This window comes from Coturnix japonica, chromosome 1, assembly GCF_001577835.2.
Source record: "Coturnix japonica isolate 7356 chromosome 1, Coturnix japonica 2.1, whole genome shotgun sequence".
NCBI classification, from domain to species: domain Eukaryota; kingdom Metazoa; phylum Chordata; class Aves; order Galliformes; family Phasianidae; genus Coturnix; species Coturnix japonica.
In genome coordinates, this window is record NC_029516.1 from 148,501,579 (window position 1) to 148,526,838 (window position 25,260).

Consider the following 25,260-nt stretch of genomic DNA (forward strand, 5'->3'; position numbering starts at 1 on the left):
TCTGGAGCAGCCTCCTGTAGCTTTTCCACACAGCACACGTTTGTTAAGACTTGTTCTAATCAAATGTTCTCCTGTTTCTGCTCGCTTTGCTCCATTGAACAGAGAATAGTCCCACAACTCCAAGCTGCTGTAGAGTATTGTTGTATTATGATTTGCAGCTGAGTGTGCTTCTTTATAGAGTGAAAGACGATTATTGTTTAAATTAGCGTCCACACGCTTAACAAGGGGCGATGACATGGTATCAAGATCTATCAAGGTTGGAAAAAGATCCTCTAAAGATCACTAGTCCCAACCTTACCCAATTACTTCCCAGCCCTAAATCATATTCCTCGTAAGGCACCACATCCAGAAAACTTTCTTAACACCCCATGTCGTCGGTGACCCACCACCTCCCTGGCAGGGCATTCCCAATGCTCTGACACCCCGTTTCCTCATGAGAGACCAGTAATACTTCTAATCGCTCCAGCCGGCTGAATCTCCCCATCGCACAGCTAACCCAGTATCCCTTCTAGTAATCTGTCACTGATTACGACGAGAGAAGAGGCCAACCCCACCCAAGACCCCTCAGCTACCCAACTACACCCTCCCTTCAGGACAAATAGATAGAGGAGGCAATTTAAGGGTTTCTCCCTTAGAGGGCTGTTCAAAGATGGTTCTTTACCGAGGTGTTATGATACCTGAATACATTTCATTGTTTGCTCGTGCTTACTACTTTATATTCTTTGAGTAGAAATGTAGTATCAAGCCTTGTGCTGCCAACGCGTATAGAATACGACAATAGCGCAGTCACAATGTGTTTAGTTGTACAGGGAGGTTGTTGTGGTAGTCCGATGAAATATTGGATTGTTCGTGTTGAGAAATTGGGGCTGCAATCATGAGTGGTGGAAAGAAATTTTTGTGTGGTTGGTGTCAATAAATGGAGAGTAATTGTGAAAAAGAGAGTGTTGTGCTGAACTACGGTGTTTGTGTTATAGTGGACATGATGATCCTGTATTATGTATAGTGGGAAACGCTGTTTGTTAAAATTATAACATGACAATTAGTTCCTCAGTGACCATAATATTATTCCAGCCCGCTTGGCTGATGCTGTGTCCCTACTTTTGTTTCTATTGTGCATGCGCTGCCATCGGTGTGGCCTGACTCCCATTGCTTTTTGCTGTGTTGCCAATGTCCCACACTGTTGGGCTAGGATAAATAGGCGGCCTGTCCAAGTCTAACAAGTGAGGGGCTGGGGAGGTTGTCTCATCTTCCTTTCAGTTCCTGAGTTTTAAACTGCGTTTATGTGCAGAAGCAGAAGTCGGTCCTGCATGGCTTTAATTGTGTGCAGTTATTCATACTTACGTCTGTGAGCCAAGTCCGGGGTGCTGGTTGTGGTCCACGAGGAGGGCCATGAAGATCGATAAGCTTGTCATCGGTCTGAGGCTCACCCTCTCCTGTTGAGGACCAGGGCTGAGGGAAGCTGGGCTAGCTTTAGCCTGGAGAAGAGAAGGCATCCAAGGAGACCCTATTAGCAGTCTAGATGAAGTACTGACTATCCTTATATTGAGCCCTGTGGCTTGTTCTGGTCAGAAATGTCTGTTAACATGAACGAGGTCACTTAAATTACTGTCACTCCCAGGAAAAATTTGCTTGACGCAAAATTCTATTATTGGCTTGATTAGGATTTAACCATCTTGTCTTAATCACCCACTGTGGCGTTGAGCGCATGTTTCCACAGTACTTTTAAGCATTGGATACATGACAGTCTCACTACGATATTGTCAAAAAGAACAGCAGAAATCATAAGTTTTGAGTTCCAGGGTTGTTATTATAAAAAATATGTAAATGTCAAATGTCTCAAACGGTTGAAGCCCGCCGAGTTCATGGCGTGGTTTTTCATTTAGGATTGAAGACATACTTGTTACTGAAGATGCTGTTGTTGCTATTCTCTAAGCGTCTGCGGTTTTGGTTTTGAGTGTTTGGCGATGTTGTACGATTTTTGAAATGCAAAACTTACTGGTTATTGGACCTTCACTTGAAAATGGCCTCATAGAGTAGTTGTTCATATTGCTTAGTAGGTTCAGAAAGCAAAATGGATCTGGGCTCCACAGCGAGGGGTGGCACAGGTGCCATCTCTCGGAGTGGAGTACGGGTGGTGTGTGTGCTTCCAATAGCTCTAACATCGTCTCTGTTTGTGCCTTTGGATTGGCTGCCTCATTCCTAAGTTAATGCTGCAGAATTACTGTCTGTCGTGTCAGAGTTGTCGTCGCCTCACTTCTCCCTAGTACAAAAAAAGACTGTGCGATGGAGATAATGTGCGAAAGGCGTGTCCTATGATGGGCTAACTTATATTCAGGCTGGCAGCACCTCCTCCTATAGGACAGGCTGGAGGGAGTGTGGGTTATTTCAGCCTGGAGAAGAGAAGGTGCGGGTGACCTCATGCAGCTTTCAATACCTGAAAGGGAAACTTACTCCCTAGGAGGGCAGTAAAACTCTTGGAAAGGGGCTGACAATAGTCAGGACACGGGGAAATAGGATTTTAGAGTTAGAAATGGGAAATTTAGTTCGAGTCAGGGGGAAGTTCTTCACTAGAGAGGTGGTTAGGACCAGGTAAACAGGCTGCCCAGGGAGGTTGTGGTATTGCCCCGTCCTTGGAGAGCTGTTCCAAGACCGTAGTTGGACGGCGGCCACTGGGCAAACCTGATCTAAGTAAGTAAATGTGTATGTTTGGTGGCCCTGCCAGGCAGGGGGGTTGGAACTACATGATCCTTGAGGTCCCTTCCAACCCGGGTCATTCTGTGTGATTCTGTTCACGGGCCCTTGGGGCAGAGAGCAAGGATAGGAATTGGTTACGGCAACTGCATCTTCTTGCTTAGAGAGTTCTCAGAAGTGCTAATGCCTGAGGAACAGAATGAGGTGTTCTTCAGCTGTAGGACTGCTGAGCTGTGTTAAACTTCATCTTCGGTATGTTCAAAATGTAGCTGTTCCATCAGTAGAAGACTAGAAAGTGGCAAATGCCTTCTCTGGGGGTCTGGGGGGTTGTAGTGTGTTGCAAAGAGTTTAGTTTACTACTCAACTGCATGTGTATATATGGGTAGTACATGAAGTTGCTGCTTTACAAGTAGCTTTAGTGAGCTGTTCAGATCCTGAATCTGTTAATAATGAGCAATATAATGGGATTATGGCTGTTGATGGAGTGGGAAGGTTTTGTCTTTTAAAAAGATGGTCTAACACAATAATTAAAACAGATTTTATAAGTTCTAATGCCTTGAGTAAAAGAAGCAAAGCGTTATAACACAGTATTAATCTTCTCTTGCCCTACGTTGTTGTATCCTTGTTAATAGCTTTTTTATCTTTAAATGTCCAGTGATTTCCTGGGTGCTGTGCAGTTCAGCCTTAAGGTAGTGGCACTTGGTATTTAGAAACACACAGTGCTGTCTGCTCTGGCTGCATAGCGGATTCTGCAAGTGGGTTATATCTGAGTTAGTGCTGACAAAGGGAATAAAGCAGGATGAGAGAGTTGGCAGAGGAGGTAACATCCTTGAAGGAGCATCTGGTAGCAGAAGTTCTGGATAACGTTTTGGCCTTGCCGGAATCTCCCTTTGAGGTTTCCAGGCGTGTAAACGTTTGTGATTTGGCTTTAGTTATTAGCAGGAAATCATTGCCATGAATGGGTGATGGAAGCCTCGCATTAAGCACAGCACATCAGGCTGGTGAGCTTTCGATATATCAAAAGGCTTAGGTTAATGGGAGGCATCCTAATGAACACGCTCCAGCTATATTTGCCCTGGGAAGTAGAGAACTTGAATGTGGAGACATCAGGTTTCTCATCTATGAAATTCCCGTCTGTAGTAGGAAATGAGATAAGACACGAGTTTGATGCCATCTGATACTGTGTCCTGTAAACAAGTTCCAGGTGGAGCATGGTGTGCTCATTCACAGCTCTCACAAGTACAAGTCTAAAAGCAGTTCATTCACAAAGGTTGGATACTTTAAAGCCTCAGGCTTGTCAGTGTAACTAAATCTGCAAGGCTTTTGGTATATCTATGTATGTTGGAAAGCTTTAAGTAACCTGGATTGCTGAATAAGGTCTTTTTTCCTCTTATATTTTACATATGTGTTTGTTAATAAGTTATATTTATCTGGGGGTTGTTGGCACTGAGTGGTACAGTTGACACACTAGAAGGGAAGTACACCATCCAGAGGGACCTAGACAGGATTGTAATATGGGCGTGCAATAATCTAGCAAGGATTGACAAATCCAAGTACAAAGTGCTGCACCTGAATCGAAGCAATCCCAGATCAATGCTCAGACTGGGAGGAGAACTTGAAAGCAGCCCTGTGTAGAAGGATTTGGGAGTTCTCATGGATGAAAGGCTGGATGTGAGCCAGCAGTGTGTACATGCAGCCTGGAAGGTCAACTGTATTCTGGGCTGGATCAAAAGAGGGGTGGCCAGCAGGGAGAGTTGGGTTTGTTCAGCCTGGAGAAGAGAAGGTTGCGAGGTGACCTCATTGCAGCCTTTCAATACCTGAAGGGAACTTACACCCAGGAGGGGAGTAAACTCTTTGAAAGGGCTGACAATAGCAGGACATGGGGAAATGGTTTTAAGTTAAAAGAGGGAAGATTTAGGTTGGATGTTAGGGGGAAGTTGTTCACTAGGAGAGTGGTTAGGCCCTGGAACAGGCTGCCCAGGGAGGTTGTGGATGCCCCGTCCTTGGAGGTGTTCAAGGCCAGGTTGGACGGGGCCCTGGGCAACCTGATCTAGTAAAGGTGTATGTTTGGTGGCCCTGCCAGGCAGGGGGGTTGGAACTACATGATCCTTGAGGTCCCTTCCAACCCAGGTCATTCTGTGACCTTATCTGGAGTATTGTGCCCCAGCACAGGAGGGATGGGGGGGTTGTTGGAGTGGGTCAAGAGGAGTTTTCCAAAGCCTAACATCATTCTATAAGCCTAACATCTGGGAATGATGAGCTTATGCTTCCCTATTGGTGAAAAGCATTAACTTCTATCCATCCATTAGCCTTTGGAAAACGTGATCTTGTCTGTCTTCCAGAACTGTGTAATTTGGCTCTGATTATCCAGCTTCAGTTCTTGTTCTATGCCTGAGCTCTGTGTGTGTGTTGGGGGGAAATAATGCAAATATCAGAACGAGGATAACAGATATTTATTTCAAGTAGTTAATCTGTATTAAAGGCACCCTTGGCTCAAATAGCTCCTGATTAGTATTTAAGCATTACTGTATATTTGACATTTTACTTAACGTTGTAAGAGTTGTTGTAGTATCATGGATGAATGTTCAGTGTTCTGCTCTGTTTTTGGGAATACCCGAATAAACGTATAGAGCATACTTAAATTGCTGTTATTTTCTTATGAGTCTTTAAAAATGATACTAAGCATTATATATTAAGAAAGAAGGGGGAAAACAAGTCCCATGAGGGGTTTTCCATTGCCTGTATACGTACCCTGAGAAGCAGTATGTTGGATTGTGACACCAAAGGAGTTACTGCACATTGCATTTACTTTACATAGATTCAACCCTCCCTTTTTGTGCTGGAAGGCTGATGGAATGGGAGGGGTCTCTACAGACAGTTAAAGATCTGAAGTATGTAACTGATATTACGTAATAACTTCTCCTTGGAATAGCTGTCTAAATTGGAGCAGGACGATAGACCTTATTAACAAAATGGTGCCAAGTTGAGCCTGTTAGGTTTTTTTTCTTCCAACTTAAGAAATCATGGATATAACTTAGCTGACCTTAATTCACTTTCATGCTTACTGATATAAGCATGCCTTTATCCAGCTTACACAGCGATCAGCTATAGTGATCTAAATGACTAAAATCTCATTGACTCATTATTGTGAGGCAGTGTCCTTGCAAAGAGGAGGGACTGAAGTTGTTTATCTTTTCCCATTTCCACTTTGGAGCAGCATTATTTGTCAGTTTAGGTAATTACAGGTTAAAAAGTACCCTATAAAAAAGTTAAAGTAGCCTTTAGTTGTGCTATTCCAACTAATGGTTACATTTTTTTAATCCCTGGGTAAGTTCTTTGTATGCCTCTCTTTAGGGGTGACAGCAGGTCTGTTTCGCTGCATGGTCTTCTCTCTTCTTCCCCATAGTCTACATCAGTGACAACCAAGGGTTTCTGTCTGAGACCTTACTCAGATTGCTAAGCTGGGGAAAGATGTTTAAAGGAGCATTTGGATTCTTTGCCTGTGACTCTTAAAAGTTCCGTGCAGTCAAGATCTGTAACTTGGCTCTCCATTTTAAGAACCTCTTCATCAAAGTGCAAGCAACTCCTCTTTGCCTTTCCTGGTTCTGTTGAAAAGGAATAGCTAACTGGGTACCAGCAGTTCACTTTCAGTGGAGACCATGAGGCAGAGCACTGGCTGCATGTAAATGAAGGCAGATATTGTTCTGAATCCTGGAAAAAAAGCGTAGTGTGTTGTGGATAGTCATATTCAAGTAGAACTTGTTTGTGACCTCATTACCTCACTGAACTTACTACTGCATTTGTAGTAGTACATGATGATACTATTTAAATGCCTTTCAGTGTGTAATTTACCTCTTTCTTTTTCCTTCCAGAAATGCTATGAACAAAAGCAGTATAAAAATGGACTCAAGTTCTGCAAGATGATCCTTTCTAACCCCAAATTTGCTGAACATGGAGGTAAGTGCTCAATCACAGAGTCACAGAATGACCCGGGTTGGAAGGGACCTCAAGGATCATGTAGTTCCAACCCCCCTGCCTGGCAGGGCCACCAAACATACACCTTTACTAGATCAGGTTGCCCAGGGCCCCGTCCAACCTGGCCTTGAACACCTCCAAGGACGGGGCATCCACAACCTCCCTGGGCAGCCTGTTCCAGGGCCTAACCACTCTCCTAGTGAAGAACTTCCCCCTAACATCCAACTTAAAACTCAACTCTCAAAAGTTTTTTGTCTTTCTTTTCTTGTCACGACTTGTGCTCATTCTATTCTGTGCTGTTGAAAGGGAATGCGGCCTGTCACTGAATGTGATTCTGTTGCTGCAGAACAATACTCTGTTAGGTTTTTTTCAGTTATCACAAAGTTATTTTGCCAAGGAGTTAAATCTTACTTTTTTTTTTTTGTCAACTAGATATTTGGCATTTTTTTGTACTGAGATTAATTGCTACTGTCAGATGAACAGACTTAAGTGCTTGATGCTAAGACTTGGTCTTAAGACTGGTCTGTTCTGATAAATACTGCAGGAAACAGGACAGGAAAGCGCTGGTTCTATTTACATCTCTCAGAACTTAATCCTCAGTAAGATACTTGAGTCCTGTTGCAGGATTTCTGTTGCATGGCTCAAGGAATACTTTTGATACAGGGATTTTTTTGTTAGTCTGCTGTTGGTGCAACGTAACATAGTGTGCATGTACTGAGTCAAAATTATTTTGCTATTTGACCTTATCAAATCTTGGCAAAATGTTTAACTAATCATTTTTTTGTCTGTGCCTGGTGTTTCGTGGTTGTCCTTTATTACTTTCCTGGAGATAAAAGAACAGTTTTTTAGTTGCCTCAGAATTATGCAGTGGCCTCTCTGCCTCTGAGACCCAATCACTTGTGTCTGCTAGCACTTGTGTTTTTATAACCTCTCAGTACGTGTTTCTCTATCATTTCTGCTCTTGCTGTCTTAAACTTTTTCAGAGCAGCCAGCTGCCTTGGCAGTCTGTGTACTGCATGGGCTCTGAGCCATGAGTGGCTTTGGAGCTTGGGAGCAAAGCCTGAAATGAACAGCTGAAGCAGAACTAAGCCAGCGAAATGATCTGATGGGAAGCTGCACTGTTGTCACACTTAGCCTCGGAGATGAGGGATTATAAAATATCGAGTGAGGTGACAAACATATGCATTGCTGTGGCTGGACAGGTATCTCCCTGGTGTAGGCAGGTAGCAGTAGCTTGTCCTCATGAGACCCCACCTGTAGTACTGTGTCCAGGTTTGGAGCCCTACTGTTGGAGCAGGCCCAGAGGAGGGCCACAGAGACACTGGAACAGGCTGCCCAATGAGGCTGTGGATGCCCCCTCCCTGGAAGCATTCAAGGCCAGGCTGGATGGGGCTTTGAGCAACCTGATCAAGAGGGAGGTATCCCTGCCTATAGCAGGGGGTTGGAACTACGTGATCTTAAAGGTCCCTTACAACCCAAACCGTTCTGCAATTCTATGATTCACAATGGAGATGTGCTTTTTCAGCATTCCTTGTAATACTGAACAGTATCATTCTGTCTTTCAGTGATTAACTTAAAGTATGGGTGTAAGGCACAGGGCAATCTATTTTAAAAAAGAAAGTTCACCTTGAATAATTATTCACTTTTTTTCCTCTAAAAGTACACCTAGAGACAGGTCTACCAATTAAGTTAAAGTGAGTGTTACAGCTAGCATTGATCACAAGCTCTTTCCTTTAATATAGTTTGTAGTTGGAAGGAATATGGAATACTTGTATGAAAATGAGACTAACAGTCTTCTGGCAGCAGGCAAAAATAAGTAGTCTATTATTTAGTAGGGAAGATGATTAGAAAAAGCCACCCACGAATCTACAACAGCTTTCTGGCACAGCACATGCTTACATGCAGCTTATTGTTCAGTGTTACTTGATGGATGGAGGAAGAAGAGCGATAGTCATATCAATGTATTTGAAATATCTTGCTTCTCAGTGTACTAAAATCCTCCTCTGAGAGACTTGTATCCCCCAAGTGCCGTAACAGGAAATATGAGCCTCTTAACTAATGATTTTGAAACAATCTGAAGTAAATAGATTATGACAAAGATTTTTGTTTCTCATGGTGTGACACAACCTAAATAATTTGATGTTCTGCCTACGTGGAACCTTTATATATAATGAAATGCACTTTAAAACTGCTTCAGCTAGTTGTTAACTCTCTTAGTTAAATGGCTTTTTTGTTAACAGAGTTTGTATTGTCTGTGTTCGTCACATCTGTATGATACTCTGCAAAAGACTTTAAGCTCAGTTTCAAGAAAGGAAATGCCTCTCTATAACAGTCTTCAGCTGTGCTAGGCAGCTATCCTGATCTAAATTTATCATTTAATGGAGAACTTAACTGTCTAGCAACTTCAAAGGATATCTGCATTGTGAAACTGGCATATGGGAAATCAAGAGCATAAGTATATGATATTTCTTACAGAGACGCTGGCTATGAAAGGATTGACTTTGAACTGTTTAGGGAAGAAGGAAGAAGCATATGAATTTGTTCGTAAAGGACTCCGGAACGATGTAAAGAGTCACGTCTGTATCCTTTGTAATACAAAACCTGATCTCTTTTGCTTTCTTCTCGCTTGTGTGTATGATCTTGTTGCTGCATCAGCCTTTACTTTTGAAGTATATAATGTGGTCTGCATATAAAAGGAAGTTGGAAATGAGGTATGTGTGATTAATTAATTTGTGATCAAATACTTCAAATAAGACTTCAGTTTAATTTATACAATCATACAGAATCTTTAAAAAAAATTAAGTGCCTTTTATGTTCAAGTTTCTTACACAAAGACTGGCGCTTGCTTTCTGCAGAAAACGGTGTGTAAAATGCAGCTGGAGTTCATATCTTCCTTAATGAGAGCTAAGAAATCTTGTCTTAGAAGTACTATGAGAATATCTATTTTGTTATTTGACAGTCTGAATTTTGAGTACTCATTTAGGTCTACTGGCGTGATGTCTGCCATTCTCTTCTAAGCTTATCTTCAGAAGCCTGTAACTTTGAGACATGCCAACTAGTGAAGAGCTTTGGGAGTAGCTGTCTTTTGTTTGTCATGCCACAGGCAGGTGGCTATTTCAGATTTGCTGTATACGTTTGCATGCATATCAGGTTTACTCAGGGATCCTGAGTTTCCAGTCGTCTCTTTTTTAACATAAGAAAGATAAAATTGTCCTTAGGTATCATACTTGAATGAAATGCTATCTGGTTATCACAGTGCAGTTGCTGTTTACTCCTGTATTAAACTCCCAGAAAGCAGGAGGTTATGAGCAAAACATAACCAAACAAACACCTCTAAGCACAGAGAAGTCATCAGTTTCTAGAGAGAAACCCATAGAGCAAGCAAATACGACTTGTAGCTTCCCAGTCTTAATGGTTGAACACCTATGATATACCAAAGCAACTTTCTTCTGTGGAGGAATTCTCACAGGTTAAATAGGTGAGCAAAATAATCTGGGTGAGTTAGGGAAGTGGTTTTGTTCTTCTAGTAAAACTTCCAGCGTGGGATTTATCAGCAACCTCAATTCTTACCAACAAAACTGTCTTTAAACCATCTAGAACCCTTGTTTTTAAGTGCTGGGAGGGCTCACTGCAAGAATTGGGTTTTATTTCAGTGGTTGGAGCCAAAGAGATGCCTCCTGGAAAAGTACTTGTACAAAAGCCAAACAACTTCCACAGTGAGTTCTTGTGAGTTTCTCACTGTTTTACTGACTTCTGGAACTTCTCTAACAAGACAAGATTTTGTGTGTGTGTTCTGACTTCAAGCAGTGTAGACCCATCTGAACCCTCTTTTAGGTATGCATTCCCTTTTGTTCCACTTCTTTTCTTAAGGCTGTATCCATAGAATGATCACTCACAAAGCATACCACCTCTTGCACTCAGCTGTATTGTGGCTCTGCAGAGAGTCCCTTCATGTCTTGAGTGATCTGTCTGCAGAATTACATTGCAGCAGAGCAGAAGTTTACCGATAACTAATTAATTTCCAGCAGACATGGAAAGTTTGACACAGTATTTCTGTTGTCATCTTACAATATTCTTAAGAAATGACAAATGTCTTTTAATACCATATTTTAAGAGCAGATGCCAATCACAACGTTGCTGCCTAACTATCCATTTCTTTTGATGTTGAGGCTTCGGTGCATAGGAATAGTTAAGAGAAGGCAATATGTATTCTGTCTCATGAGAAACTCAGATTGAGGCTTAGCTTTCTAGTAATAAAGATTTGTTCTGCATAATTTGTAGGGGCTTGTGACCAGTCCTGATGTTCTGATGGAAGCTCGATAACAAATTAATGCTCAGTACCACCTAAGCAGAGCTTGGGAAGTTCTCTAAAATAATACACATTATTAAAATAATACACATTTACATTGCCTCTGGAATGAAGCATTGACATCTTAATGCCTGTCAGTTTGATTAGACAGTATTAGATCGGTATTTTTGCCTTTCTTTTCATGATTGCTTGGTAAGGAATGTGGTTAAGATTTGAAACAGAATGCCGCTTGGGTCTGGGAATAATAGTGATACCCAATAAATTACTTGAAACCTTATCTTTGTTAAACTGCACATTCTTTTGCACTGAATGGTCTTGCTCTGGGCTAGAATCTAAATTATCTATAGTTTGTTCTTGAGGCTGATATGTGTTGGTGCTACACTTAACTCTGATCTGTGTCCTCAGTGCTTGTTGCTAATAGACAAGGTAGGATTAATAGACAGCTGCAGCGTTAGGCCAGCTGCTTTAACTGTATCTAAAACTTTTGTGTTCCCTTTAGTCCTATGGCAGCAACAGCAGCTCTGCTAGCAGTCTCAAAGATGAGTACTAAGTTTGTCAGTGTCTGATGTTCCAGTAGGGACAGAAATCAGGGTCTCTTGCTTGTGTGTTACCTGCTTCCTTCAGACTGTTAATTACTACAACACTTTGCTTTTGGTTGGAGACTTGTCCTTTGAGATTCATAATTACAAACTGGCTTTCTGCCTTGATGTTTAGAACTTAAGGCCTTCAGCCTTTCTAAGTAAGGAAGAACTTACCTTTCTATTTCTATTTTCTATTTCTTATTTGTCCAAGCTAATGCTTTGAATTTTCTTGCAATGCTTTCTCAACTTAGTAGCTACAAAACAATTGCATCTTTAGGGGGAACAGTTGCTTCATTTGCACTTCAGTATAATGAAGAATCTTAAATGTTGTTTTTTTTTTCCCTCTGTGAGCTATTTTTATGTCTTTTTAACTGAAAATGGGTTAAGGATGCCTATAGATCTTCCCATCTGGATTTAGCTGGTTCAGAAGAGCCTCATGAGAAAACTTATGAGCCACTTTTGATTTGAATACATTCAGAGTTACAGCTGCAGGAGATGCTGCCCCAGTGAGCTACTAGTAACCTGAAGTAGCAAGTAGTACATCAAGCAATGTCTTTAATAATATAACTCTAGGAAACTGTTGTATAACACGCAGTATAATGTGTTGCTATGGTGCCACTTGGTTTCATGTTTTGAAATCTTTCCAGTCTTTCAATTGTTGATTTTTTTTTTTCCTAAGAAAAATTAATTTAAACAGGTGCTTGGGGAGAGAAGCCTGTTGAAATGTGAAATACTGGAAGTCTGAGGATCTGATAAATAACTAAGGTGCCCAGAAATGTTAAGATTTCCTCTTATTGATTAATCAAGTGTAGCTCTGTATTTAGCCCTTACCTTAAAATACAGACACTGAGGTTGGAGGTTGGCAGGTGTGGAAGAGTAGAGCTTGTACACCAGTTGTATTTGTAGAATGGGATAATTCTTGGGGTGAAAAATCCTATTTTGGTTACAGAAGTATGCTTTTAAACAATACATCTCTAGGATGCCTCTAAGACTTTGAACTGTTTAGTTTGTATAGCAAAGTTTGGTGGGGAGGAATGTTATGAATGTGATTGAATGGAAGATTTTATGGTGTGTGTTACATATTTGGGAGCGTTTAATGCTTACATTCTGGCAGTAAAGTCTGATCGCAATAATCAAACTTAATTCATGAGGGTGCTGATCTTCAAGGAAGCCGCAGAGTTATTTGTTCTGTATCACAAATGCACTGTCATTACTTGGTGTGAATCGTGGATGTGTCTTCCTTAACGTGTATTAGGTTGGCACGTCTATGGTCTTTTGCAGCGTTCTGATAAGAAATATGATGAAGCCATCAAGTGCTACCGGAATGCACTCAAGTTAGATAAGGATAATCTGCAGATCCTGAGAGATCTCTCTCTGTTGCAGATTCAGATGAGGGATTTGGAAGGATATAGAGTAAGTATTCGATTGAAACTCCTATTTGTTGCTGTTTGTATTCTCTGGCTACATTCCATTAGAAGTTCTTTTATTGATAATAATTCTGTTATTACTTGCTTTTGGTATTTCAAAGTAGTGTTTTAAGCTCTTATTTGTGCAGATATGAAAATGAATTTCAGTAGAGCTCTGTTATACTATTGAGAGCACACCCCCCCTGAAGTACAGTTACTCTTTAAAGCTTGACTAATCACCTTTTAACATTCAAGCTATCCACCGTTTTTTACTAAAATAAAAAGTATAAGACCTAAAACTTAACATGTATTTATTGTATTATTGGAAGGTACTACAAGCAGTGTTTTGGTTACAGGTGGGTTTTTTTTGTGAGAAATACATTCTTACTCCGCTAAACTTCTTTAAATGGTGTAAGAAAAATGAGCAAGAAAATAAAATACCTCTAAGTTTGGAGGCTTTTATTTCTTTAATTGTTATCGCTTGTAGTTTTTCATTGGGGTTTGTTGGATTAGAGATCCCTATCCTACAAAAAGGGCTCTTGCAAAATACAGATCACAGAATCACACAGAAATAATTCCAGGTTACCCTGAAAGTCTGGATAAATTTGTGCTAGTCATGTTATTTCAAAGGACAGTAGGAAAAAAAAAGGATGTTAAAATATTTTGGATACCGGCGTGATTTATGGAATCGTGAAGCTGCTTTTATTCTTTTTTGAGATCGTTATTATATAGTGATTGCTTCTTCCTCACCCCTTCAGAAAAATAAACTCTTTTATTGAGTATGTTTGGAAACTTGTCCTGTGTTAATTGGTTTCTTGAATTCAAATATAGATTTTATCATGAATAAATTTCTAATAGAACTGAGCCACTGGTTTCAAAGTGGCTGAATGGATTTGGTGTTACTTCTGTCCAGTTTGATACAAAGGAAGAGGACTGGACTGTGGGCTTTTGTATTAGGTGGTCTCCTTCACTGAGCATGTTGAATTTGCAAATACAGGAAAGTGGATAGCTGACTTAAAGCTGTGGCATGACTCAGTAAGAGGCATTAGAGAAACACTGCTACAATGTAAATATCAGGACTTTGTGCCTGGGCATGAGGAGGGTGGGCAGCTTTTCCAGTGGCATCAAGCTCATCTTTCTTAATGAACACACCTCTGAGATTTCAGTGTTCTGGCTTTGGACATAAGAAGGCCTAAGAGATGCTTCTTAAAATGACACTCTTGTTCTTGTTCTTTGTTGTACTGTGACTGCTATGTTTAAAATGCAGGTTTATATGATAGATGATGGTAATAATGTAGTAATTTAACCTCTCTTTTTTTAATGTCTTTCTTTTTTACTCAAGGAGACAAGATACCAGTTACTTCAGCTGCGCCCCACGCAACGTGCTTCCTGGATTGGATATGCAATTGCATACCACTTACTTAAAGATTACGATATGGCCTTAAAACTACTTGAAGAGTTTAGAAAAACCCAACAGGTAAGACTTGCTATTCTGTTCAGAGAGCACTGTTCAGACAGAATCTGAAGTACTGAGGATTGGAACTAGGTGATCTTTAAGGTCTCTTCTAACCCAAACCATTCTGTGAATTAGCCCTTCGTAATCAGGGAGACCTAGTTATGAACCGTTTAAGTCTTAGGAAGATACTTCTATTATTTCTAGAGCTTTTTGCTTTTAACATTTAGATACCTCCAAGAGCTTGCAGCTGATGCAAATTATACAGGATCACTTGTTCCCTGGCATTAAATTTTCAGGATTGAGAAAGTAAGTGTAGACGGATATGAAATAACTTTGTAACTTAATGTCTGTGAGACTTGCAGCCAAAGAAAACCACTGATGATCTTGTCTCATTGCAGTGGGTAAATCTTCAGAAAACACCATTTAATGTTGAATGTATGCATGCATGTTCTCTCTCATCTACCATAACCTGGATATCATTGCACCTCTACAAAGGTCATGAAAACAAACTTCTGTTGTTTTGTATACATCTGTGTATTATTCACTTAAAATCAGTCCTTAATGTCAGGGCTGCATGGATGAAGTTAGAAAGCCTTATGTTTGAGAATAATCCTTAGAGTTAGAAGGGTTCTCTGAGGGCCATGTAGTCCAAATCTCCTGCAGTGAACAGGGACATCCACAACTAGATCAGGTTGCCCAGGACCTTATCCAGCCTTGCTTTGAAAGTCTTCAGGAATGGGACATCAACCATATCGCTATGTAATCTTTTTCAGTGCCTCACCACCCTCACTGTAAAAGATTTTTGCTTTTTATCTAACCTAAATCTCTAAATCTCTTTGAGCTTGAAGCCATTTCTCCTTGTTCTATCACCACAGACACTGCTAAAGAGTTTGTCCCCTTCTTTCCTGTATTTCCCCTTGTGGTGCAGCCTGGAAGATGTGGTGTTAGTGAAACTTGTTTGAATAAATCAAGTGGTGCAAATTCCCAAGTATAACTTTTTTTTTTAAAGGAGAGACAATTTATGTAATTGATGACTTGGAATTATAAAGTCTGAATTAATAGAACAGTGGATGAATGAGAACAGTAGAACATAGAAATTAAAGCCATGTTTTTAGAGGTCTGCATGCACAGGTACTAAAATATTACCTGATCTATAGAATGTGATTGTTGTTTTGTTTTCACAAAGAAGTCACATCCTGTCTGACATAAATGCATTTGAGATCCTATCGTGCTGCCAGAGTAGACTAACCTAGGAAACGAAAATCAGCAGTTGCTAGGAGAGAGACCAGTGTTTGTGTGTTGATCATGTATCATGGTCAAGTAGATGGCTTAGTATGCCAAGGATACATAGGTCAGGATACATAGTTCAGTATTACTAAAGAGCTGTCATTCCAGTGTTGAATAAAAGCTGAAATTAATCTATTTAAATACAAATTAGGTCATTTTGGAGGTGTTTGACAGCCAAGAAGTTATGGCTCACTAATGAATCAGCAGAGCCCTATCTGAGCTCAATGTTGAAATGAATGTTGTAATTAAAATTAATATGTAATAGATGTAAAAACTGCAAATGACAAATAGTAAGAAATCGAGGCTTTCTTTAGATCAGAGAGCACTTAAAATTTGTTTGGACTCTCTGGAGAGAGTGGAAGTGATGCCGCTAATGCTATTGCCTTTTCTGAAGGCTTGTGTGTAAATATGAATGTCTGAGGGCAGTCATGATGATATACCCTTCAGTCTTAGTAACCAAGACAGATTTGAATACCATCTGCTGTAGATAACTATATTAAATCAGTAGATTCTGTGGGAATCATCAGATTCATTTAAAGAAATAAAAGGTAAAATTAAATCCTGAGATGTGTAGCTCTGCTGCCATTTTTCAGTAAGACTGGAAATATTTGGGGGATGTCAGTAAATAAGGCTTCAGACTCGAATAATACAAGCAACATGAACTGTTTTTTACTGTTGCTTAGCATAATACTTGCCAGACAAACAACAGAAAAGATATTTAAGCATTAGGAGACAGAAATATACCATAAGTGCTGGACAGTGTGAGTTTATAGAGGATCAGTCATGTCAAGCATTTCTTTTTTGAGACTGCTAGATACGCTTCTATGATGTATTCTGTTTTCTCCTCCAAAACATTAAGGAAAAGATGACCACATTAGTTTCCATGTGTCTCGCAAACTGAGAAAGTTTTGTGCCTTGTGCTTTGCTGTAGGAGCTTTCTGAGAAGTGCGAGCCCACATACAGTCCAGCTGCTAGAAGAGAGAATAGTTTCAGTTCTTTACACTGACTCAGGAGAGCCTTAGCAAAATCACAGCTCAATTTTGCTGCAGATTTGCTCTTCTGTATTTCCCATGTGTGCTGTTGGTGCAGTCTCTGGATGTTTAAGTTGGTTACTTAAAGTTCAGCTGAAATCAAGCACTAAAACTAAGAAAACGATGGAGCAGACGTTTTACTGATTGTAGATGAGTACTAAGTGTGTTAAGATGCAGTATTACAGAATAACAGAGCTAATTAACTGCCACAGCCAACAGTCTGACATCCAGTGTGCTGGCACTGCTTGGCTCATGTGGCTCAGGAAGTGGAAAGACAGAAATGTAATTGCTTTCTTGAAGGACTCATTGGCTGAAGTATGAGGTGAGAGGAGAAAAAGAAGGGAGATAATATAGGGAAGTGGGCTGCCTCTGTTGATCGAAGCTGTGGTTGGGTTGGCATAGCTTATTGTCAAACTGTCCCTCAGTGCGTGCTTTTGGGTGAAAAGCAGGGAAGACCCTCATTTCATGGCTTTCTAATGACACTCTTCTTGGAAATATTAGGAAATGAAAAGCTGTATGGAAAGATTAGAGCGCTAGAGTGCTGCTTAGTGAAAGGTGGAGACTCCATTGGTTTCCTGGTGATTCTGGTACAGTTTAGGTACTGATTTTTGGAGGATTTTAGGGCAGAATGATAACCAGGGAGGTTACTTAGAAAGGAGAAACGTGTGGACAAGCAGTGGCTGGAGGCTGAACAACAAATTAAAACAATAGATCACTATTTATCACTGACAGTTTTATTCTAATGGTTAAGTTAACATTAAGAGTGGTGAATTTTCTGTCTGTTAGTCTTTTAAGATCTAGATCATCAACACTGCTTGCCATCTGGAAGTTGTAAATTAGCCAGATGCACAATATTTCAGCCAAAAGCAGGTTATGAGGTTGAGGGCAGAAATCACTACAGGAAATACAAGAGCCTTTGCCATACAAATTAAATGAATGATTTAAGAGTCACTTTGGAATTGGAACTTTGGGAACCGAGGTGTAAAACAGTTACGCAATTTGTTTTACTGTTGTATGTCCCATTTTTTTTTATTCCAGAGCAGAATTTATATTCTTAATTTTAATTTTATTCCTAATTTCTGCGTCAGGCCCACAATTATAGATACAGACAGAAAACCTCTGGAGTTACAGGGGTCTGGTCCTAGGTGTGTTTTGGCTGCATTTTGTCACGTTCGTTCAGTGACATTTGTGGTAGGGAGGCGGTAGATGTAGAATTGATTTTTGTTGTTGCAGTTGAGGAGAGGAAGAACTTTCCTCCTGAAAGAGCAGAATTGAGCTCAAAAGAAAGTTAGGCAACTCATATACAACAAGGCTCGTAACTTTTCTGGGTGGAGGGAGGAGTAAAGATGTGTTGTGCAGCTATAGCAATGGAGTGTGTATGAGGAGGAACTTTGCATAGAAGCAATTAGGACAGTCTGTTGTCCAGATTAAGCACTGAGGTCTTGAGCTGCTTGTCTGCTGATGAATAGCATGTTTAAGCAGTCATTAACCTGATAAGATTTCAAACTTTTCTCTAAAAAGAAACCTTTCTGAAAGTCTGTCTGAATATCGATCTGAAAGACAAAAAGCACAATAAATTTCCAGTAGGTTTGTCCTATATTGAAGAAGGAAGGAGGTCACTGATTCTTTGGCATTTCACAGTTTCTTTTCTGTTAGTCCTACCAAGCCAGGACAGTAAAAGGAAGTTTAATTGATACCTGCTTCTCATCTTTGATGACATAGAATGGTTTCGATTGGAAGGAACCTTTAAGATCGTGTAGTTCCAACCCCCTGCTGTAGGAAGAGACACCTCCCTCTAGACCAGGTTGCTCACAGCCCCATCCAGTTTGGCCTTGAATGCTTCCAGGGAGGGGCATCCACAGCCTCTCTGGGCAACCTGTTCCAGTGTCTCACCCTCACAGTCAAGCAATTCTTCCTAATATCTTGTCTAAATCTACCCTATATTTATTTTAAGGTTGTTGGGGTCATCTCTTTTTATTTTAAAGGCCATTAAGATATGATTGATAATGTGCCAAGTAGCTATGCTACCTGAGAAACTTAACCATGAGTGTATTGAATTGGAGAGGCAATATTTTTGTAAAGGAAGTGAAGGAAAAAGAACAGATGCTCTGTAGTGTCAGTTCTGTGGTATTGCAGTTATGATGACCAGGAAAGCCTGCATGAATGTTGCGTGTGGCTGTTTTGGGAAATGGATAATGTTTTCCAGATAACACTGGTTTTGTTGGTGACTGCTGATGTTTAATGGGGTTAAAAATGACTAGAAATGGAGATGCAGATAGAAGAAATATAAGAAAAGAATAGGATTCTTGCTAGCTACTGACTCTAGTGAGTGCAAGGCCTGATCTTCTTTGTTCCATTAGCCATCTTTTGCTATATGTCAACAGTGTAAATATAAGAATGCTGATTCTTTCAGCCCAAACCTGATGTTCGTTGTCAGATATGAACTTCTTTACAACACTGTATTTACTTATTCTGTCCTTCAGAATATTCCTTTCCAAAATTAAATCTTCCTTCTTAAAAATGTACCGTAATACAAATCTTCCTCCGAACCGCTTCTTTGAGCAGTATGTAAGCAGTAATGTTACATCTCAAAGTTGGACAGTACTTAGAAGAGCTGAAAGGAATAGTTGAGGACAATATTCTTGTAATATGAGTGTTAATTCCAACCAGTTAAATGTCTTTTGTTTGTTGTTTAGTGAATTCCTTGTTTTTTCAACGAAGGTGGTAGAAAAGTTCTACTCAGGGATCAGTAACAGTAAACCATCTGGTGACCAATGTGACTTACAAGTCTTGTTTGCTGAGGAATAAACAGAGTATATGGTGTATATTGAAATGCAGTATTGTGAAATCCCAGCAACCTGCTGCAGAAATTAGGTCAAACTACTTGTGGGGTACACAAGTCCTTCAGAAGGAACGAGTTACTGAGATCGTTCTCTGAGGGAAAGCAAGGATTCTGTTCTTATTGACCTGACCACAGTGGTAGAGAAAGGTAATGTACAGCAATTTCTGAAACTGTTCTTCAGTTTCTGATTTGATATACTCAGTGAGTTGAATTTGTTTGTGAATATTGGGAGTTTCACATTTTGGAATGCTCGGGGGAGAGTATATAGACTTGATACATTGCTTGGATCTTGTATTCTGTCATATTGCATCTAGTTGAGATACAGACAGATGGCATGTGGTAACTAATCAATTGGTTTTTTTCTCCTAGATTCCTCCAAATAAAATAGATTATGAATACAGTGAACTGATTTTATATCAAAATCAAGTGATGAGAGAGGCAGATCTCTTTCAGGAGTCTCTGGAACACATAGAGACATATGAAAAGCAAATATGTGATAAACTAATAGTAGAAGAAATCAAAGGTAAGTTCTTCTCTCAACCAGTTTTGTTCTAAACTTTTGCTACCAGCTTTCAGATATGTTAATGTGTTAAAAGAATAAATGTGAAATATTTAAGTAATTTTGAACTAATATTGGGAAACTTAATATAGAATCTACAATTCTGTGCTCGGTAGAATGCCCTATAGTGGATACAGGTAGCTTAATTTGGGTTGACAGTGGAACAAAGGAGATCTTGAAGGTGGTGGTATTAGTGTTTGCATAAGTAGCTTTCTTTAATCAAAGCTATTATAATCCAGTTTTACTGTAATGTAGAGTATTCTGTTTGTAGTACAAATACTGATTTTCTTTTTTTTTTACAACTGAAATAACAAAATGTTTCCTTCATGAGCTTTCCAATGCATTTATTTTGTATTCCCGGCCTTCATTGAATACCGAAGTTGACTTTTTTTAATTAAAACCAACCCACAGTTGTTCTCTGGGTTTGAAGTACTGGGTTCTGAATATGCATAATTATGTAGTGTAATAGCATGTATTCTTTGGCTGCTTGCCCATTCCCATGCCTTGCAGTCCCCTTCATCAGACAGGAGAGAGAAGTGGAGAAAACTTATGGGTTAGATCAAGTTAAATGAAGGAAAGAGGAAGAAGAACTAACAAAAGGAAAGTGCATAGGCAATTACACAGCGCTTCCTGGACATTAGGAAGTATTACTTTTCTTCGGAAAGAGTAGTCAGGCATTGGAATGCACTGCCCAGGGAGGTGGTGGAGTCACCGACCGTGGGAGTGTTCAAGAAACGTTTGAATGTTGTGTTGAGGAATATGATTTAGCCTGGAAGTATTGGTAATGGTTGGACTAGATGATCTTCTAGGTCTTTTCCAACCTTGAAGATTCTGTGATTCCAGAAGCAGGCTGATTCTCAGCTAGTCTTCAAGCAATGATCATCTGCCCAAACAAACTTTCCCCATATTTATAATACTGAGCGTGATGTTATACTGTTCTGGAAGGAAGTTTATTTGTTTCCTTGCAACAATTCCAATAACTAGTTTAAGCACGTAGATAAATACATGCAAATCTTGTTTTCCATCAGTGCTTAGTGCTCCGAATTGCGTTTACTTATGGGTATGATGACTTCATGTAGCACTTGTCATTTCCATAAATGCCTCTGTAAAAAATACAACTTCTTTTTCAGTATCTGCATATGATAAGTCCCAATTTTTTCACTTAGTTTTGTAAATTTCACTGCCACACTGTGGCACATAATTCATAACTCTTTACTGCTTTGTTTTTAGGAGAAATGCTGTTGAAGTTGGGAAGACTAAAAGAGGCTGGTGAAGTATACAAAGAGTTAATTGAGCGCAATGCAGAAAACTGGTATTATTACGAAGGCCTGGAAAAGTCCCTGCAACCTAGTAAGTTAAAATGTACTGGTACATTGGAAATACCTACAGTCCTGGACGTACTTAAAACCTTCTGCTTCGTATATTGCAAATTGAGTTCAAAAAGCTTGACTCAGCAGAAAATCATTTACTATTTAACCTATGGTTGTTTTTCATTGAACGTTTAAAAAATGGATAAACACTTGTATGCATGAAATCAGCAACAGCAAGTCTTTTTTTTCTTCTTGGATTTAAAGCTGGCATTGGTTTAATGTGCTTATTTGAAGGACCTTTCCTTGTCACGCATGAGCTTGGAAACCAAATTGCAATTTGTTCCTATCAACCTGATTGTCACGGTGTTATTTATACTCCAGGAAGTAAAACCATCATTCTGAAACTTGTTTGGGTGGTGCCACTTTCACATGTAGAGAAATATTTAGTAAACATCTAATCCAGATATCCTCCTAAAAAAGAAGCTTTCATTAGAAGCTGACTGTTCCTTGGGAAAAGAGGTGATAAATGTGATGGAGCCTTTTGGTTTATGGTTTTTCACTCTCAGGGCTATTTCATGTTACTGCTGGTCTGTCTTGTCAAGAAAATACCTAAATTGGATTTAAAAAAAAATAAAAAATCCCACAATATTGCAATCATGTTTACTACAATAAGTGTTTTGCAGTAGTAACTTTGCCAAGTGTCTACTTTTACACTAGAATACGATCTTGTATTTAACTGTTGATTAATAAACGGAAGTTTTATTGGAACAATTCTGATGACATCATAAATCATAAGCCCACAAGCATATTGTTTGTAGATGTGAGATCTGCATTATGTTTCTCAACCAGCTTCCAGGAAGTTTTATGGTTCAGGTTTTAATAATGTCTGTAAATACAGCTTGTGATTGGGAATTAAAGATGATTATATTTGTTGCATTTATATACAGACTACCATTGCCCTTTGGATGTTTCTCCTAGTGTATCTGTAGAAGTGAAGATGGTGATTATTAATAACTCCAAATAAATTATCCAAAATTGATTATTCTGCTTGATATAGTATGTTGATATAATTGAATAGTTTTTAACAAGTAACCAATACAGTAGATTATTCGACATATTAAAATTCATTATAGATTAAAACTTTACTAATTTATAAAACTAATAATGCTACTTTATTTTTTTAGGTGGTCTTAGGACTATTTCCTCCCCCATGGTAAGTTCTGGAGCTCCAACTTGTGACTTCAATTAGGCTTTTTATATGCTTTAGTTCCAATTCAAACATTACTTTAGCATTACTGTTAGAACTGCACATCTCTTGGAGCCGCTGGGTTACATATTTTTTTCCCCCCCTTCCCCAATATCAGAGCTCAGAGACAACATAAATTGCTTTTCTTAGAAAAGAAACTGGAAATATTCATTAAATATATGTTGTGCCATAGTCTTAATGCGAAAAAAACATTCATTTTCATTTAAATTGCTTGATGAATTTGAAAACGTTTAAGCAAAACTGATTCTAGTTATATGAAAATGGCATTTCAAAAACCAGATTAATTTTAAGTTCTAACCACATTGGAGCTCCAAAGCATATTATGGGGGAAAGGGGAGGAGTGGGAAGAAAATCTAAAGAAAAATAAAGCTACTTTAAATGTTAAGGTATTGACACTTCTTATGCCCAGTGTCTGTGCTGGCAGTGTTGTGCTTTAATTTTGCTGCCACCAAAGGACTTTATGATAAGGACGTGCTTGTATAGTTCTTATAGTAGATAGACAAATAGCATACGCAGTGTGTTTTCCTGAATGCTTCAAATATGTCTGAAAGAAATGCGTAGTGAAAGACAGGTTTTTGAAGCATCGTTGTCAAAATACTGTATGAATGGGTCTGCACAGTGTACAATTGAAAGAAAACAAATATTACTGTTTGATTGAACTTGAGTGGTAATTGGTTTTTTTGTGGTATTTTTTTTGCAGTTTACCCTTACAATGATTATGCTGATACTTCTGTCTTAGCTATTTCAGTGCACTGTTTCACAGTGGTTTTGATTAATTGGAAATAAAAGATGTTTAAAATGATTCGAAGTCCAAAAATATATATCTTGAATCTTAACAATTCTCAACGTTTTAAACCTTTGGAAGAATAGACTTTGATCTCTGTTACTTACATCTATTGTATTTACTGATAATAGGCACTTTAGAAGAGAGGCTTCAGATTTATGAAGAAGTTAGTAAAAGGCATCCCAGAGCAGTTTCACCTAGAAGATTACCTTTAAACTTTGTTTCAGGTAACAAGTTGCATATCTGTTCCATAATATATTTTCTTTTTTTTGCTTTTTTTCCTCTTACTTTTTGTTAGGCTGTTAGATGTGCATTTAATAGCTACTTTTGCATGTACACAAATTAGACAAATGCTTTTTTTGTTTTTGGAATAGACAAAAGTATTTGTAATGTTTTAGGATTTGATAGAAAAAAGGTCGAGCACTCTTAATATGGTGGTACCAACTATGTAATGCTATTTGCATTGATCAAATTACAGTGCAGAATGGTGCCCGGGGTTTTGTGAATTATTATGTGTAGCTTTTCTACATCATTGACTTACAGAGCATCAGTTAAAAGGCAGGAGTTTGCTGTACTTGGAGGCAGGGCTATGGGTCTCTGTACACATACACAGACTTGGGCTGACCTACCTTCTAATTTATAACTACAGGCAGCAGTTCTAAAAGATGCATATTGTAATCAAGAAGCATGAATTTCATAATGATTTTAATACTGCTTGTATGCTAGAAAACACCAAGTCTCTTTTGTGAATCTGACAGCATTTTTATTTGGAGCCATTTTTATCCAGAATTCATCAACTTGTTGCTGGTAATTTAAGAACAGAAACAAAAAGCAGATGTGCAGTGTTTCATGACAGGTTGTTATATTTTTAGTTTTAGAACTAAGTTCTTTTCATCCTTTTTACAAGTCGTACTGAAATAAAGCTGACAAATACCCTCCGCTCTGCAAGGAATACACTTTAAAGAAGAAAACCAAAAAACACAGCAACACAAAAAACAACTCTACTCTTATGAGAGAGAAGGAAGTAAAATAAGAGTTGCTTCTGGTTTCATTCATTTTCTGATCATTGCATACACTGTACTTCTAAATATTGTCAAACAGAACTAGTACACTTGTCTGCTTAGGAGGCTAAATGTGCACACACCCTTCCTGTGTAAAAGCACGAGACTGTGACCACTTCATAAGAGGTACAGCCCTGAAGTTAACACTTGTGCCTTAGTTAATCCCAGATACCTTACGTTTTATGAAGGTACAAATGCAAAATGTCGTGGCAGGTTAGCTAGATTTTATTAAAAAGCCACACAATAGAGGTTTTTCCTTTGTTATGCAGTTGTTTACACCAATACACAGCCAACAAATCAGTACCTTTCAAAGTGATTTTCCATATTTTTATTAGTAGTGTGCCTTGTTTGTGTTGACTTCTTCACTGTATGTTTTGTTCTGGGTTATTCTCTCATTGGACAGTGTAGTTTTACAGCTGGTGTTCTCTGACCTTACCTATATATATATATATATATATATATATATATATATATATATATATACACACATTATAATACTTACATTATAGTCCAGTTATGCATCCCTCATCCACAGGTAGAATTTCCTATATTTAGCAGTTTGTTTTACTAAAGAAGGAACTCCTTTTATGAGTTTGTATTAGTAACATTGCCAATAACAAGTTGAGGACAGTTTAGAATTGGTAGAAGTACATTAGAAATGTTACATGCAGAGCAGTTATATCTTCTTTTTCTGGATATTC

The 25,260-nt window shown here is 39.0% G+C and overlaps 1 protein-coding gene across 4 annotated transcripts in view; it reads left to right on the forward strand.

Annotated features, from left to right (window-relative positions):
- NAA16 (N-alpha-acetyltransferase 16, NatA auxiliary subunit) overlaps positions 1-25,260 on the forward strand; it is a 56,157-nt gene that overhangs the window by 9,960 nt on the left and 20,937 nt on the right. For 3 of the 4 annotated variants that reach the window (XR_004305936.1, XM_015851699.2, XM_015851700.2), the window contains exons 2-8: positions 6,564-6,648; positions 9,142-9,246; positions 12,812-12,969; positions 14,305-14,439; positions 19,948-20,101; positions 21,368-21,487; positions 23,630-23,725. Coding sequence is in view for 3 of the 4 variants with exons in the window: in XM_015851699.2 (XP_015707185.1) it covers positions 6,564-6,648; positions 9,142-9,246; positions 12,812-12,969; positions 14,305-14,439; positions 19,948-20,101; positions 21,368-21,487; positions 23,630-23,725 (853 nt within the window). In the remaining variant the exon portion in view is untranslated. The other variant, XM_015851702.2, reaches the window with a different exon arrangement.